Source organism: Protopterus annectens, chromosome 1.part0 (genome assembly GCF_019279795.1).
Source record: "Protopterus annectens isolate FY-2018-M chromosome 1.part0, PAN1.0, whole genome shotgun sequence".
In the NCBI taxonomy this organism is placed as follows: Eukaryota; Metazoa; Chordata; order Ceratodontiformes; family Protopteridae; genus Protopterus; species Protopterus annectens.
Window position 1 is genome coordinate 1,268,295,062 of NC_056725.1, and position 17,863 is coordinate 1,268,312,924.

Here is a 17,863-nt window from a genome sequence, read left to right on the forward strand (position 1 = left end):
CTCCTCAGCCTGCAGATGTCTCAGTCTCTCTGCTGCTTCTATTTCCAAATGCTTGGCCTCCAACCCAAGTCTCTAACTCCAGATGGATTTTTAAGTCCTCTGTGGAAAGGTTGAGCTGTCCATTCTCAGAGTTGTACTTCTCCATGGCCAGTCTGATCATCCTCCTGGTTGGTATTATCTGATGCAGCTGTGACTAAAGTTGCAATAATGTCTTCCTTAGTTAGGTTTCCATGCACCAGTCCTTTAGCCTGGCATATCTCAGCCAACTGGCTGCTTGTCAGCTTGCCATACTCCTTTGCTGACATGTTTGCTTGCTCTCCCTGACTAACTAAGCTAACAAAAAAAAATAAAAACAATTGTGATATGAACTCTGAATGTTCACCGCATGGCTGATGCAGGTAGTCAACACCCCCAACCATGGAGTGGGGCTAGGGACTCTCAAAAAAAATGCTCTCCTTGTCAGGCTGTCAGTGATAGTAGAAACTCCTTAGTGTTTGACTAAATAACAGCCCCTCTGGGTGGGTGTCATCTTTTTGGACCTAGGGATCTTCCCCAAAGAGAATGAAAGGACTCTACTTCAATGGGAGAGGTTTTGTGATCGCAAGGCACAGGGGTAAAGTAGCTAGGAAGAAAATTTATCTGAATACTATTACTCTAAAAACAACTTTACTCAGGAGATGCATGCCATATGTGCAAATGGCCTGCAATAGCACTTCATTCTCCTAGGTGGCTAACTTTTCCAAAAGCTGTCTCCCTTGGGTGACTATGTCACTGCATGTTCACTAGTACACAAAGCATATCATTCTGTGGGTGTGTATGGTATATGGTGGGATCCACAACCACAGTTCTTCTTATGCACCTGTTTATCAGCCACAGTTACTGCTATACACAGCTTTCCTTCACATTTTTGCACTGAATCGCTGACCACACTCTTCACAACCCCTTTATGCATTGGTTTATAAGCTGCAATTAATACAATGCAGAGCCCCCCTCTTGCAATTACATATCCACAGCCATGTTTCAACATGCGGTGCTGGAACCCTCATTCTCCTGTGGCATATCCTTCACCAGATTTCTATTGTACTTATTTGCCTCCTATAAGCACAAAACCACAGGCAGATGGTGCACTGCCATGCCAATTGTCCCGGGTTCTTATTTTCACATATATTACATTTGTCTCACCATTACTGCCGTCCATCGCATGGACTGTTGGTCTCGCTGAGGTACTTTATCAGGCAGGACTCCTTCATTAAATAAAGCTGACACACTGAAATTTCTCAATTCTACAATTGTACAGTAATAAGCAGTGTTATGCAAAATGACGTGCTTTATATTGGGTTAATAAGGGCCAATTAGCAAGGCAATTATACTAATAAACCTACTTTATGCCACGGTTTCTGATTCACTGCTATAGCACATTGTGCTGCCTAGCCACATTGGCAGTTGCTGTGTTCATCTCATTAATCAAAAGGAATGTAACCAGTATGATGGTGCATATGTCATATGCATCACCTGAATTATGCAATGCTATAGCAATTCTTAGTGCCAAGGTACAGCACTGGGAACATACACTAGCACCTTGGTGCACTGTTACATGATGTGATATATGGTCAACAAACAAGCATGCATGTGCATATGACTGTTATTTTGCTCCTCATGGAGAACTGAGTAGTGCTGGGATCCAGCTTGATAAGCCAAGGAAAGCAAGATTTTATTGTTCTTTCTGAACAGGGACTTTAAGGAGTGCCTGCTGAGGCAGGATGCATACCCTTGCAAAAGCTGGATGTCTGGCATGACTCTGCCAGGAAGGTGACTAGTGCTACTGGTATCACCTGCTCTGATGAGCACTGTCAGCATTGCTACAATGATCTGAGGCTATACACCGCTTTAATCCCCTTGGAGGATGGAAGGCAGAGGTTAGGGAGAGACAGCTAGGCATGTACTGTAAGTGTTTTTGTTTTAGTAGTACTGTTGTCTTCTGGCATTTTAGTTGTCTTAAACGTATACTTAGAATGTCAATGGCAGTCCACTGTACAACCACCACTGTGTTTCTAGCATATGTGTGCAATCATTTTCCCCCACAGTGTCATCTTTTTGACAGTCTAATAGCGGACAAAGAAGATAAGGGCAGGATCACCTCAGCCTGCATCTGCAGAAGCCTCTAATGCTGGGCCAAGCTTGGGCAAAAAGACCTCTAAACAAGGGATTGATGCTTCCTTTGTTGGAGATGACTTGAAGAGTTAATTGTTGCTATCCATGGCTGCTTCATAGGAGGGGGCATGTAAATGTTCCTTTTCCAGTGGTGGTCTGGAGGAGTCTGCTCTGGTCTCCCAACAACAGATGCAAAGGCTGGTGGCTGGGAAAGATGTAGCAACAGATGTATGCCTCTACAATGTGGAGATCCTTCAGGCGTGACTTGTGTAGCTGCATGACCAGCAGGTCCTTCCCACTGGGCCACAAGGACAGCAACCATTTCATAACATTAGTCACTATGATGAATGACGCCTGGGTTTGTTGCCCTCTGGGCCACTTTGCAATCTAACCATGACAAGACCCTATCTTATCCCCATTCTGATATTTTCCCAATGTTACGTGTCACTTCCAAATTTTGTTCATTGTCCAACCTAATCACAACCTGCCTACCCTCCACATGTTTGCACCCATATACTCTGCTCCAAATCTTTTGAGAGTCTGCTGCCCATGCTTGTCTTCCCCTGCTGCCTTCCCTCATCCTTCTCTCCCATCCACAGGCTTCCCGCACTCCTTTTCCCAGCAAATTTTATTTTCTATTTAAAAAAGGGTCACTTGCCTTCACATTTCACAATTTAAGATTACCATTGGTTGTTTTCTTCTGCTTGCCATTCTTCAACTTCCTGCTTTCTTATCTTCCTCATTTCCTCCCCATATATAGGATTAAGAGGACTGACGCTTTGTTGTGCACAGCCAAAGTGATCTATCTGTTGGTCTTTATGTTGCTATACCAATGATGAATAAGTGTGAGCTGCAGCTTTGCAGTGCTACATTACATGCATGAGCATTCACGGAGTATGCACTAATAGTCCATTTTCATTGTGATGTATGCCACACTAGTCACATACCCTACTGTAAAAGTGCATCAGCAGTAAGGCAAATTTGCACCTCTTTTTCCATTAGCACTAAGTTTGCTATGCTATTTGCTCATTCTGTGAGTGCTATGCAATGCCAGATATGTGTCTGATCAGCTATGTAGGTATTTACACAATGACCTTGAAAATTTGCTAGTACATATTTGTAAGGCCAAGCCTAACCTTTAACATTGCAACGCATGTTTCTTTAATTAACAGAAACAATACTTCAGGCAATTAACCTTAAAGGAATTAACACATTTGTTTTCAGTGGTAACATACAGAGGTGGAGAAAAAAATAAATTGTAATGCTTTTCAATGACTTAAGACAGCGAGAGGGTGCAATTCCTTTTACATTAACATAAATGAACTCTGAAATAAGTTTGAAAACTGTGAAATGCAGGTTTAAGGCTGGACAGATAGTTATTCAGGACACCCCCCCCCCAATTTGGATGGCAGCCCTAGCTGTTGCTTATGCTAATGTATAAATGAATAAAAAAGGTAGTAGCCACATTGTACCATCACAGGTGCCTACACAGCAGAAAGTTGCAGTAATTAGTGTTGGTGATCCTTGGGATGCAACTGCTGACTAATTTGCCACTGAAAGCTTTCAAAGCAACTCGAACCTTCTGCCCAAGTGACAAATTCTTTTAGAGAAAATCTATGCCTAATCTGCAGTGAAATGGTTCAGAGATAAACTGCCTTTGCCATGTCATTAAACTGACTACAACTAAGTCTACAAAAAGAACCAAAACAGGACAAACTTTTAAACACTCAAAATCAATTGTAAAAAAAATATATATATATATATATTTTACTTGTGCTGCTCTTAGTTCTGACAACAGTTCAGTAAAATTCAGATTTCTCGCCTGCTCATTATCCTTAGGTCCAGGTTGTTGTAGGTTACTTTTAGATATCTGCTCCCTAGAAGAAAAATGAATAAATAGTAAGCTTTTAAACACTCATCATGTACATGGATCTATTTTATATGATCGAACAGCCACTACATTGAAGCACACTTCGAGATGAAAGGATAGAACACATGAAACATCGAATGTTAACTTCATTGAATCTGAACTCATCAAATTGCCATAGTTGGCCAACATCTCAGATGTCATTGTAACCCAGTGAACAATGAAACAAAAACATTGAATTAAAAATTCACATGCCACATATACATATATAATAAAAGTGCTACCCAAGGCTCAATATTGCATTCACCTCAGCTGTGACAGTAAATAATACACAGTCAAACTGTACAACTCAAATAGATTATTATACTAATTGATGGCTTCCTTTCTCCCACAAATGCATAGTTCTTTTACTAGATGGCCAACTAATGCAATTCAATGAGTTCAGATTTGACGAATTTAAAGTTCAATGTTTCAAGTGTCTGATCCTTTCATCTTCGATGATGTGTGGTAGGATGTACTGGTCATTCAATCATTTAAAATAGATACCATTATACACTTACAATCAAGATTAGAAAACAGAACTCTTCATAAGTAGTACTATAATTATAACAATAATCAGAAGCTAATAAGAAAAACTAATTCAGTTTTGCACATTAAGTAAAACACAGTGTAAAGGTGTGTGAGTACTTCACTAGTATTACACTGTACCATGGTGTATCGCTGTAAAATACATTTTTCCAACTATATAAGCTTAACTGCTGCTATATTTTTACACAGGAAAACAATAAAACCAGTTATTATCGTTGGAGTATTACATTTGTCATTTTCTGACAAAAGGAATTTTATTGTTTTAGGTGACTTGTAATGAGCATATATATATATATATATATATATATATATATATATATATATATATATATATATATATATGTGTGTGTGTGTGTGTGTGTCTGTGTGTAAGAGAGAGAATTTTAGTTTAGGTCATACTAGATACTATGCAAGTTCCATTTTCCCTTTTAGTTAATTTTATTTGCATTATCAGTGACAGTGATAATTTCTGATTTCATTGTGTAGTTTTCATGAAATACACACATGCATGTGAATATAAGTTAGTGTATGCATGTACGTGTGAATGTGAGATGTGAGTTTAAGATGGCCCAAGGTCATTTTATGACATAGCTAAATGCATTCCCATTTTTTATCTGTTTTCAAGTTTACTTTATCAGTCTGTATTGGTTTTAGCTGTTTTCACTTCTTGTTAACCTGTTTTAAAATTTTTTAGCAGTTTGTATCTCTCATTAACATATTAATTTCAGATAGCTCTGTTGTTGAGTGGCTTGAAACTATGTGCCTGAAGAATATTCTAACCATCCTGCTCTGTTCTTTTTATGTTCTTTTAAACTGCTGCTGGTCTGAGATGGTTCCAGGCCATTCAACAACAGAGCTAATTGTCAAGAATTTTACCATCCTGTTATTTTTGTTTTTAAAACCAGTGTTTCGCTTGTTATACACCTCTTATGTTAAGTTGACCACCAATTTCTCTACCTGTTCTCTCTCAGTTGTTGTCAGTAAGCATAGAAGGATAACTTTGTGAAGTCACACCCCCTTATGCTATTCAAATAAGTTTGCCTCCTATTGTATCCCACAAATCCATATTACTGAGTGTCCACCAGCTAGTTTTTACCACCTGCTCTCCCCTTTGTTGCTCTGCTTTTTAAACCTGGTGATTTTAATCTGTCCACCCCTTCTGTAAATTGAGCTTAATAAGCTCCTCCCTTTCTTCACTGTTGTTGATATCTTGAATTATGTGCCTTTCCCTTGTGCTTAGATTAAAAAGAATGCATTATGCCTCCCATTGTCTGTTCTGTTGATTTAATTGCACTGAATTCATTATCTAGCTAGCTGTTGGATAAACTAGTGTATTTTAACACTCTAGCAAACACTTTTTTTTTTTTTTTTTTTTTTTTTACATCAAAAGGTCAGTGGATTTTCCATCTAGTGCATTGGGAGGTAGCCTAGCCTCTTTAGGTTGGTGAAATACTTGAGATTTCTGCATGTAGTTTTATTAGCTGGAGGGCTTATTAATCAGCTTATCTTGTTTTTAGTGCCAATATAAATTCTGTACATCTAAGTGGTTCTGGGCTCATTTATGCAAAGAAAAGTACTTTTATTGAATAAATCACACTTTTATAAGCTGTTTAAAGTACACACTGTTGCATCTATATCTTTAAGTTCGTTTGTGGTAGCAATTCATATCTTTTAAGTTTAACTGGGTAGAATTTCACTCTGGACACTCCTTTACTATCTTTTACATTAGGAGGACTGGGATTATTTATTATTCATCTAGTGGCAGTAGGTGTTTACCTGGTCTATCTGAGCTGGGAAGCACACAAAAGGGCTCTAAGTATTTTTTGCACTTCTATTATATACTGTGACTGCACTTAAGCAGTTTCAAAAAGCGGTGCTGTTGTTGCTGCTTTAATTAGTTAATTGCACTGTATTACATTGTATCTGTTAGGTGTAGGGCTGTTGTAGGTAATTTGTGTGGACTTGTTACACTTCAGCTCCAAACTAGCTATTCTACATTAAGAAGTTGTTTTTCCTGCACCTTTGTGGCATAAGTGTCCTGATCTAACCTTTCTGAGTTGGGGATTGCTGGTGGAAGGCTTACTGTGTGCTTTGCTGACTGGTAGTTAGCTTAAAACATGTTTCTCTTTGCTTGTATTTAAGCCTCGTGCTTGCTTGGGCTTTGAAATTGATACTCAGCTACTTATCATTTGACAACTCTGCTACTGATTGTTGAGAATCTGGTTTAACTTGGAGCAATCCATTACTGAAAAGACAAAAATTAAGTATTTTCTGCACCTCTCTTATATACTGTGACTGCACTTTAGTAGTTTCGTAAGCTATTCGCTGTTATTTTTGCACTTCTTGGCAAACAAAAAAAATGTACTGTTTACTGCTATTTTAGGTAGTTAATTGCACTGCATTACATTGCATCTGCTAGTTGTAGGGCTGTTGTAGGCAATGTGTGTGGTCTTGTTTCACCAGGGCTCCAAACCAGCTGTTTTATATTAAAAGGTATTTTCTGCATCCTTGTGGCACAAGTCTGTGGCAGATCAGCAACACTGGAATTAGTGAATAAATAGGAGGCAGTTAAAGCATCATTCAAATTTCTGAAATATGGCTTTGTAAGAAAAAGAGGGTCAGAAAGACTGTACTTTTGTCAACTTTAATAAACTTGTGAGTGGACTGTAAAGCGTATACCACACTTTATGCCATTAATATTTAGAAAGACACTAAAAGGAAAAAATAAATGACTGCAAATAAAACAATTTTTGCTCTTATTAGTATGTGTAAAAAAAAATCATGATATAAACAGCACGTTACATTTTAAAGCAGTTTTGTAGAGAGTGTAGTCAGGGGTATTTCAAATGTGTGTGGGGGGGTCTTTTGAGTGAATGTTTTATATGTTAAAGATATTAAAGTAAACAAGTATTTTTTAGTTGTAAGAAATACAGGCTTTACCATATAACAAGAGAGAGAAAAAAAAAAGAGTAGAGAGAAGCACAGTTACATAATGCTGTGATCTTGGGCTGACAGACAGGGAAGTAGGGTGTAAAAGTGTACTGATTATATGCAGAATTAAGATAACTTCCCTTCATTTTACAAGGGTGGATGACTAGATAAAGGTACTTGGCTTAAGCTACTTTTTTTGGTAAGGAAACAGGCTTGAAAAACAAGACAGTATCATGAAAGTAATGAAAAATGCTAAGTTTCTTGCATCTGCAAAGATATTAGCTTTTCTTAATCATTAGCAAATGCTACCAGTGGGGCACAAGAAGTCTGCAGCTGAAGGCAGCTGGCCGGGATAATTCTCTACATTCTGTTCAGAGTATAATTTATGAAAATTCTTTCATACATCTGCAAAGTTGTTAGCTGCTTTTTTTTTCTCATTGTTGACTACTGCTACAGAAAAATGAGCCAACTCTTGAGAGTTCTGAGCATTCTTTGTGGATAGAAAATCAAAATTTAAAGCTATGATGGTGAGAAATTAAGTCAGAAATTATGGGAAGTGCCCTCTCTAGCAGGCTTAATACTTTAATGAATTTATCAGAACAGTGCACAACATAATTTTATTTAAAGGTAGCCAGTACCTTTTTTTCTTAGGGCTAACAGTTAATGTTTTCTGAAAGCATGCAAGCTGTGTTTTTTTGCATTTGGGGACAGATAAGAAAATAATGGACAGCAATCAGTGTGAGAACATGGCCTGTAAATGTGCTTTAGCATGGATAACCTTAATTTCAGATTAGGTACTATATGTGGATGCTGCCACAGATTTGAGGCAATTGTTCCTATCTGGTTGGTTAAACTTCATTTATTAAAAATGTACATAGTTTTCTGTACTTGTTCTAAGTTAAATGGAGGTGCTCTGAAAATATACTTAGTTTTTTGGCTGAAGGTTTTCATTAAAACAAAATGTCTTGGAAAATGCAACATAGGTTCAAATGGAGATGAGTAGAAACATCGCTTCCCTATTAAATAAGCGAACATTCAATGTTTCAAACGTCGCTTTATCGACAGCTAAATGTTGAATACTCCAAATCTCAAAAAAATCACTGGCCTGCAAAAAAAAAAAAAAGCCCAAATATAAAATAAAGTGGGAGGCTTAGCCCCTCACACCCCCTACTTAAATATACCAACTCTGAGATCGCACCACAGTGGAGGAAACAACAAATTACCGAAAACGGCCCAGTGATTTTTTTCCCTAGGAAAAAAATCGCTATTCTGTATGTTCAGGATTTGGCCTTTTTGACATTTAGTTGTCGACAAAGCGACGTTCGAAACATTGAACGTTCGCTTAAATAATAGGGAACCGAAACATCAACCTGGCAGACATTAGTGTGTGCATTTAAGATAAACATTGAAAACGCACATTAAAAAAACTTGTGTATAATGGATGGAAAAAAGAGATTTTTTTTTTTCCAAACACATTTATTGAATTATCACTTGTGACAGGCAAATTTATTTACATTCGTATAAAAATAATCAAACTATATTAACATAATTAGAAGTTATGTACTCACCATAACTTTCCATCTGAGTAGGTAGTTCATTTGTCTGCAACCTGTGGGTTACGGATCCGATATCGGATCCAAGCTGGCAACTTGTTTCAAGCTAATGGATCCGAGCTCCTAGCTCCTCCCTTCACCCATAATCCCCTGCTAACCCTCCATGACCTCAGATCGAGTTTGCCTCTCCATATATATATCCAACAAAGGATATCTAAAAACTAATAGAACGAAACCAAGTAAAGCGATAAAGAAAACTGTTAAATCCTCAGGAAAGGGAAAAAACAGGAACAACTTGCTGATTTCCTTGGATTTTAATAAATCAAACAACGAACAAGCGAAAAGTCAATACACTGTGCAGTGGCAGTGTTATTAAAATGTTTTTTTTTTTTCCCAGAGGTAAGATGCAGGGTTAGAGTTAGCATGCATTGTCCAAAGAAGGTCAGGGGGAAGGAGGGGGGGGGATGGTTGCAGACAAATGAACTACCTACTCAGATGGAACGTTATGGTGAGTACATAACTTCTAAATCTGAAGTAGGATTGTTCATTTGTCAGCAACCTGTGGGACAGAGTCCCCAGCTACCTGCACCCTGGGTGGCCATCATGGAAGGATATTATGAAGCACCGCAGAGACAAAGGATGCTCTCCCTCTAGAAAGCAGGTCTAGCTTATAGTCGTTGATAAAGGTATGAGATGAAGCCCAAGTGGCTGCAGAACAAATATCATCCAAAGGAACTCTAGACTTGAAAGCCGCAGAAGTAGAAATGGAGCGAGTGGAATGAGCACGAACTCCTTCTGGTGCGGGTCTACCCGAGGCTTGATGAGCTAGTATGATACATTGGGAAATCCAGCGTGATAAAGATACTTTAGAGATAGCTTTCCCAAAGTTAAATTTGGCAAAGGAAACGAACAGCTGGTCGGATTGTCTATGGCCAGCCGTCCTATGAGTATAAAAACGAAGCTGCCTATGAACATCCAATGAGTGCAGCTTGTATTCATCCTTATTTTGATATTTAGGGAAGAAAACTGGTAAATTTATGGATTGGTTTATGTTGGTTTCTGATGCTATCTTGGGAAGAAAGGAGGGATTGATCCTGAGGTACACTCTATCAGGGTGAAAAATCAGGTATGGAGGCTTTACAGAAAGAGCCTGAAGTTCCGACACTCTTTTCGCTGAAGTAATGGCTACAAGAAATGCTGTTTTCCATGACAAGAATTTGAGATCCACTGAAGCAGCGGGTTCAAAGGGGGGAGCAGTCAAGGCTTGAAGAACTAAAGTATGAATGGGGGTACGGCTTCTTTTACAGGAGGTCTAAGTAAAAAGGTACCCTTGAGAAAGGTTTTACACAATCTGGCTGACATCAAGGGTCCTGTATCATGTCCCACATGATAATGAGAAATGGCTGCCAATTGCACTTTGACAGTTGAACAACTAGCGCCTTCTTGAAAGAGTTCAGTTAGGAAGTCTAAAATGGATGGAAGAGGAGCCGTAAAGGGATCTAGATCGCGGCACTCCGCCCAGATGGAAAAACGTTTCCATTTGCTGTGATACACTTTCCTGGTGGAGGGCTTATGCGCTGCCACGAGGATGGCTTTGACTGGTGAAGAGATACCGGGAGTCCTAACTAGGAGTGGAACTGGAGCAACCAGGCTGTCAGTTTCAGATTGTCCAGGTTTGGAGTTGGCAAGTCCAATGGATGGGAGATGAGATCCGGAATGGGATCTAGAATCCAAGGGTGATTCACAAGGTGAGACCACAGGTAAGGGAACCAAATTTGTCGAGGCCAGAATGGGGCAATGAGAATCATCTTGCTCCCCAACCGCGAGGCATTCTGTAAGAGTTGTATCATCATTGGAAGAGGAGGATAGGCATAGAGTAGACCGGGTGGCCAAGCATGCACCAGAGCGTCTCTTGGAGATTCCCCTGGTGGGGGGATTAGAGCGAAGAAATTGTCGCATTTGGCATTTGATGGAGATGCAAAAAGATCGCAGCATGGTTGCCCCCATGTTGCGAATATCTGCTTTGCTACTAGAGGATTGAGAGACCACTCGTAAGGGGTAAGAAGGGTGCGGCTGAGCTTGTCCGCTAGGATGTTGGCCCTCCCCGGAATGTGCGTTGCAATCAGAAAGTGGTTGATGGAGATCGCCCATTCCCACACTCTCATGGCTTCGTGGCAAAGAGGATAAGATCTGGTTCCCCGCTGTTTGTTGATATACCAGACCACTGACATGTTGTCCGAGTGAATTGCAATCGTTCCTGCGGGGAGGAAGGTCTGAAGTGCTTGCAATGACAACAGCACCGCTCTCATCTCCAGAACGTTGATATGCAGGGAGGTCTCTGTATCGTTTCACGTGCCTTGGACTATCCTGCCTGAGTAATGCCCCCCCACCTGAGGCGGGAAGCGTCCGTGGTCACAGTGGCGATAGGGGGAGAGGTGCAGAAGGGACGGCCCGTATGGAAGTTCGATGCTTGGAGCCACCATAGTAGCGCCCTTCTGCAAGCCTTGCTGATAGCAATGGGATGGTGGAGAGGAAGGGATAGGAAGGACCACTGCACTAACAGAGTCCATTGCAGGACTCGCATGTTCAAACGGGCGCATGGAAGGAGTGTAATCGCTGCTGCCATGGAGCCTAGTGCCCTCAGGATCAATTCCGCTGGTGAAGCCTCTGAATGAAGGATAGCCCGCACATGAAGTTGTAGATTTCTGATTCTCTCGGCAGTTAGGAAGGCTCGCAAATCTCTGGTGTTTATTCTGGCACCTATGAATTCTATGATCTGTGTTGCAGCCAGTAGAGATTTGCCGACATTGATAGTAATGCCTAGTTGTGGGGCTAGATGGAGAAAGAAGTCTCTGGCCGAGCAAAGTAGATGCCTTGTTGGTGCGGTCAGGAGCCAGTCGTCCAGGTATGGAAAGACCTGAATTCCCTGGAGTCTCAGGTGGGCCGCAATCACTGCTAACACTTTGGTGAACACCCTGGGGGCTGTGGTGAGGCCAAAGGGAAGGACCCTGAACTGGTAGTGACTGGCTCCCAGCCGGAAGCGAAGGAACCTCCTGGATCGTTTGTCCATTAAGATGTGGTAATACGCATCCTTGAGGTCTATAGAGCACATCCAATCATTCTCCCTCAAAAGGGGGAGGATAGATTGAAGAGTGACCATTCGGAATTTTTCCTTGGTTACTGACAGGTTCAAGCGGGAAAGGTCTAAGATGGGTCTCAGATCCCCCATCTTTTTTGGCACCAAAAAGAACCTGGAGTAGAACCCTAATCCGAGCTAGTCTTGGGGGATGGGCTGGATGGCTCTTTTTCTTAGCAGCTGCTGTATTTCTGCGGCTGCGGCCTCCCTGTGATCGGGTGGTACATCGGGGAGGTTCTTGGATTGGGGGACGTGGAGAATTGGTATTTTGTACCCTCTGGATATGATGCGAAGCACCCAGCGGTCTGTTGTGATGGACACCCATGCCACTAGATGTTTCGAAAAACGCCCCCTGACTGCCTCCAGAGTGGAGCGGTCGGGCAACCCCTCAGGGCTGCTGCGCGGGCCGCTCAGAGAAAGGTTCTCTGGAACCGAAATTTTTCGGAGCCCCTCTGCCCTGGGGCGACGTCCTCCCTGTCCACCTCTGCCACGGTAGGACTGGTTGTCTGGAGCTGGTTGGGAATGTTGTGATTTCCGGAACCACATCTTCTTCTGATCCTTTTGGTTCCTTGAAAAGGACCGCTGGGGAGCAGAGAAGCGGACTCCGACGGCAGACAATGTCTTCCTGTCCTTCTCACTCTGGACAAGCATCTCGCGAACTGCTTTGCCAAAAAGGGCAAAACCATCAAAGGGGGCGTTCGCGAAGGACGCTTTAAAGTGCTCCGTAAAGTCGCAATGACGGAGCCAGGCCTGACATCTCATGACTAGGCCTGCTCTGCTGGCCCTAGCGGCTCCCTCTGTGGTGTGGGACAACAGCCGCATAGAGGTGTTTGAAATAGATCTCAGAGTGGCCATTCGGGTGGAGTACAATTGTTTATCCTCCTCAGACATGGACTCAGGGGGGGATGCAGCGTATTCTTTGATAAGATCCCGCTGCATCCTGATGACATGTGCCATATAGTTCAGAGACCTTACTGAGAAGGTCGCTGAACTAAAGACTCGCTTCCCTAAGCGATCCATCAAATGGGACTCTTTGCTCGGTGGATGGACTGAGGGACTCTCCTGAGCCAATTCCCTCTTTGTGGCTGCCACCGTCAACATGGCATCTACAGGGGGGCCCTTACTCCAATGTGACCGGTCTGAGGGGGGGCTAAGAATCCTATCCGGTCGCTTCGGTATTGGCTCCACGGTGTCCGGATCCTTCCATGCCCTGGTGGTAATAAGGTCCACCAGGGGATCGGCTGGAGGGGACACCCAGGAGGTAGACGGGCCTGCCTCGAATGCCTCCAGAAACACGGACTCGTCAGAGGAAGACTTGGGGGCAGACCACCCACCTCTGATTCTCAGCATTTCCATGATATCTCCAAAGGAGATATCCTCAGGGGGTGATCTTGGGGAGCCTTCCCCTTCCTCCAAATCCGTGTCCTCAGTTAAGGACTCAGGGGAGTGCACGTGCCTCCTTTTGCATTTATGCTTGCGGGGAGCTTCCTTGGGGGGACTGTCTGAGGAGGCCTCGCCAGCAACATCTTGTTCCAATGGAACTATCTGTGACATCGAAGCAGGCTGCCCCTTTGGCCGGGTGATGGAAGCCTGGCCCAGCAGAGAGGGAGTGCAGGGAGGAGTCTATGCAAGGACCGGGGATCCGGATGCTCTCAACAGAGCCTTCTCCACAACATCGAATGCCGAGGGAGAGCCACTCTCCAATGGATCCGAAAGTCGGCTCCCACTCGGATCCGATGAAGGGATCGGAGCCGGCGCCGAGACCGTCGGATCCGAAGGACCAGTGTGCTCCGACCTGGACGGAGCCTAAGGTACACTGAATCCCCCGGATCCAAAGCTCGGACCACGGCTCCGAGAGGTCGGATCAGACAAACTTGAGGATAGGGTCGGATCTGAAGTACCAAGTACTGTCGGCGCCGACCCACCCCCGGCTACAAGGCTGCTCGGCTCCGAGCGCTCCGAACCTGGGTAGCGGGTCGGAGAAGGAGCAATTGGGTGGAAAAAAGGTGTCGAGCTCCCCCCCTGAGGGGGGGAGGCAAGAGCACTCCCATCTGCAGCTGGGCCTGGATGAACCTTCGCATCATCTGGTCCAAGTCTGCATCTGATAAGCTGAAAGTGGATCTCAAAGAGACCACCAAGGCAGGCCTGGAATGCCGCCTCGATGACCTCGACGGAGATCAGGTCTCCTCCTCCTCGGGCCCTGGGGAGAAAGAAGGGGATCGGAGCCGAGGAGGAGGAGACCTAGAAGCAATGGAGGGAGAAGCCCGCTTAGCTGGCGGGGCCAAAACGGAGGTCTCGGCCTGCCGCTTGTGGTGCTTCTCCCGCCATTTCTCCCTCCTAGCCTCCCTGTCCTCCAACACTTTAGCGGGAGTTTGAGTCCCAGTCAGAGGCAAAGGGGCAGGAGTGGCAACCACCACAGGCTGTGATGGTGCCACGGGAGTAGCGGAGGCCAAAGCTGAATCCGGGGGTAGAAGTCCCACCAGGACCAGCTTCGACCTCCGTTCTTTCAGTGCCCTGGGGTTGAACGCTGCACAGATAGTGCAGCCCGAGGTGAGGTGTTCAACCCCAAGGCACCGAATGTGGCCATCAGCTGGGGAGAGCTTATGGCCACACTCGGTACATTTAGAAAATATGGCTTTTGGGGCCTCAGCCATTCCTGTTTTTTTTTTTTTTTTTTTTTAACTAAAAAGGAAAAGAAAAAGCAACTACACACACACACACACAGGCCCCAAAAGACACTCAACAAACACTCACACACTAGCGACCAGCAAAGGGAGGGTATTAATTAAAAAATAGGGAACCTAACTCAGACACACTTTACAAGTATTAATTTAAACTAAAAAAGAAATTCCTGATGAAAAATGCTAGAAAAAAGTTAACTTTTTCCCACTTATCTGCAGAGCTCAAGAAAAGGATCCAGCCATCACAAGCGCGGCAAACTAGATCTGAGGTCATGGAGGGTTAGCAGGGGATTATGGGTGAAGGGAGGAGCTAGGAGCTCGGATCCATTAGCTTGAAACAAGTTGCCGGCTCGGATCCGACATCGGATCCGTAACTCACAGGTTGCAGACAAATGAACAATCCTACTTCAGATCAAACATTATACTTCACATATATTGCTATATATCATATAACCTAAGCAATATTACATAAATTATTCAATTCTTGCTTTTTTTTTTTAAACAAGAAACATTTCCATTAAACCACCACTTACTACATAGGTAATCATACATTTATATAAATGAAAATAAACCACATTAAGACAATCCTAGTTGCAAGCATTTTACATCGAAACCCATACTGACACACTTCCAGTTGCAAACATTATAAGTCACTTATCTACCCAATCTTTCTCACTGAAACATTACATAGCTCGTTTAAGTCCTGCTGCCTTTTAGGCGTCATTCCTCCCTTGTATGTATTGTTCCTACTCTGTCCATATTACCTTGGAATGTAAATGGTCTTACAGGTATAAGCCAAAAAGGAAAGAGCATTGAATTATATTAAAAAAATGCAATGTGAAAAAAGCAATGCTGCAGAAGACAGTTTTAGAAAGACCTATTCCATTTTTGCTGGTGTTGGTTGTGTATCCTGAGGGTGTCGTAAGGGGCTCATCTATGCTTCCATCTGGAGTGAATTTTTATGTATGACCTACCCACTTCTTTTTCCCACCCTCACTGATTACATCTGAGAGAAACTCCCCTCTTTGGACAACACCTCCATCCTTAGATGGGCACACCCATCCCTTCCCTGAAGTTCCATCAGTCACCTGAGCTGTTAACTGATACAGAGTTGGCTTGGCCATAATTAGGGCTTTATCCCTCTACTCCACAGGAGCAGCCATGGGCATGCAAATTTGACAAATAATGCATTTCAAGATGGATATTCACCAAAATATCAAGGACAAAGGAAAATGGGAGTAGTAATACTGATTGCTAGAGGTACTCCAATAGTGATAGAAGAAGAAAACAGACAATAAGAGTAGACATGTGGAAGTAAGGGGGCTATTGGCAAGGATGAGGATTATATTGGCACATATTTATGTTTCACCAAAAACTGCTATTATGGAGATTAAAAAAAATTTGGGGAAAAATATTATCTTTCAGCGGGGAATATTACTTACAGGTGGGGACTGGAACTTGGTTTGCAAAAGAGAGGATGTATCAGGTGGACCTAGAAGGGAAAATAACATAAAATATGGTAGATTTTTTAAGACATTTAGGAAAATATCTGGTGTGGAAGACATGCATTCAGTAGCTGGAACAATGGCAGAATTTGCATATTATTCCTCAAGCTACAATACCTGGGCTAGAATGGATACAAATTATTTCACAGGAATGTTTGCATTTAATTGAAAGCTTTGACACACATCCAAATTTTGCCACAGTTACAACTACTTTGACACATATCCAATAATTACTTCAGATCATGCACAGATAAAAACTGAGACAAAAATACAGACAATTAAGTAAAAACGAGATAGTGATGCTTTCCTACCTACCTGTTAAAAAGACAGGAACTTAAGGAATAGGTAGCTGATGGAAATTACTTGTGAGTTATTACATAAGATAGAAATTTCTTCAGAAGGGAAGGCTAGAGAGCAAGATAAAATGACAATGGAGTTTAAAATAGGGTAGAAATAAAACAGAAATATATACGGTTAAGAAGGACTATGAATTATTCAGATGGACTGACAAAGGATAAAATATTTCACATTAAGGGGACTAGCACAGCATACAAAGAGGAACAACTGCAGAGTGTCAAATCAAAAAATTAAAATGCATTTGGATAATATGCAAGAGTTTTAAAAGGTTGCGGTTAAGCAACAAGTTTTTGTAATAACTTAGGAGCACAAACAACTTTTGGCACACACACTTAGGCAACATAAAGTAGAAAGGGTTGTTGCCAAACTTAGGGAACCTATGATAAGAAAAATAGCCAGAGATCTTCCAAAGATATTAAAGACATTTTGGACATTTTGTGAGAATTTGTATAAAGCAGAGTAATGTGGAAACCAATTAAGAACAAAATGGAAATATTTATGGAAGACTTAATTATGTAAGGATTAGAGGATCATGAGGTTCAGTGACTAACAGTTAACTGTTGGTCACTGAACCTTATGATCCTCAAATCCTGGCATAATTAAGTCTTCAATAAGAGTAGGTGAGATAAAAATGCTGATGTATAATCAATCTGTAGGGAAGTCTCCAGGAACAGATGATTTTCCTGTGGAAGTTGGGTAGAAAGAAAATGATAAATATCAGAAAGATTTTGCTTAAATTATTTTAAAAAGAGGGACAGCAGCAACATTCTGAAAGACAGCTGTGGTGGATATATTACTCAGAGAGAGTAAAGACCCATCAGACTTGGCTTAATTTAGATTCATTTCAATTTTAAACCATGTCTATAAAGTATTTATATCTAAAGGAATACCAAAGGTGCTGCCAAAATTGACAGATATGGATCAATGTGGTTTTGTGGAGGGGAGGCAAACATTTCACAATAAAACTATGATCCAGAGGGAAGCAGAATGTAAGTAAATACCAGTTTTACTGGCAAGTCTTTTTTGCAGAGAACGCATTTGACAGAGTAAACAGGTTTTTATCACTAGGGAAATGGAAGTATGTGCATTACCTG

General features: G+C 42.1%; 1 protein-coding gene across 2 annotated transcripts in view; it reads right to left on the reverse strand.

The window, feature by feature from the left end:
- The window catches only part of CEP162 (centrosomal protein 162), a 2,095,315-nt gene that overhangs the window by 1,070,290 nt on the left and 1,007,162 nt on the right, over positions 1–17,863 (reverse strand). For both annotated transcript variants that reach the window (XM_044066152.1, XM_044066151.1), the window contains one exon: positions 3,923–4,028. In XM_044066152.1, the coding sequence (XP_043922087.1) occupies positions 3,923–4,028 (106 nt within the window). The remainder of the gene's footprint in view (positions 1–3,922; positions 4,029–17,863) is intronic.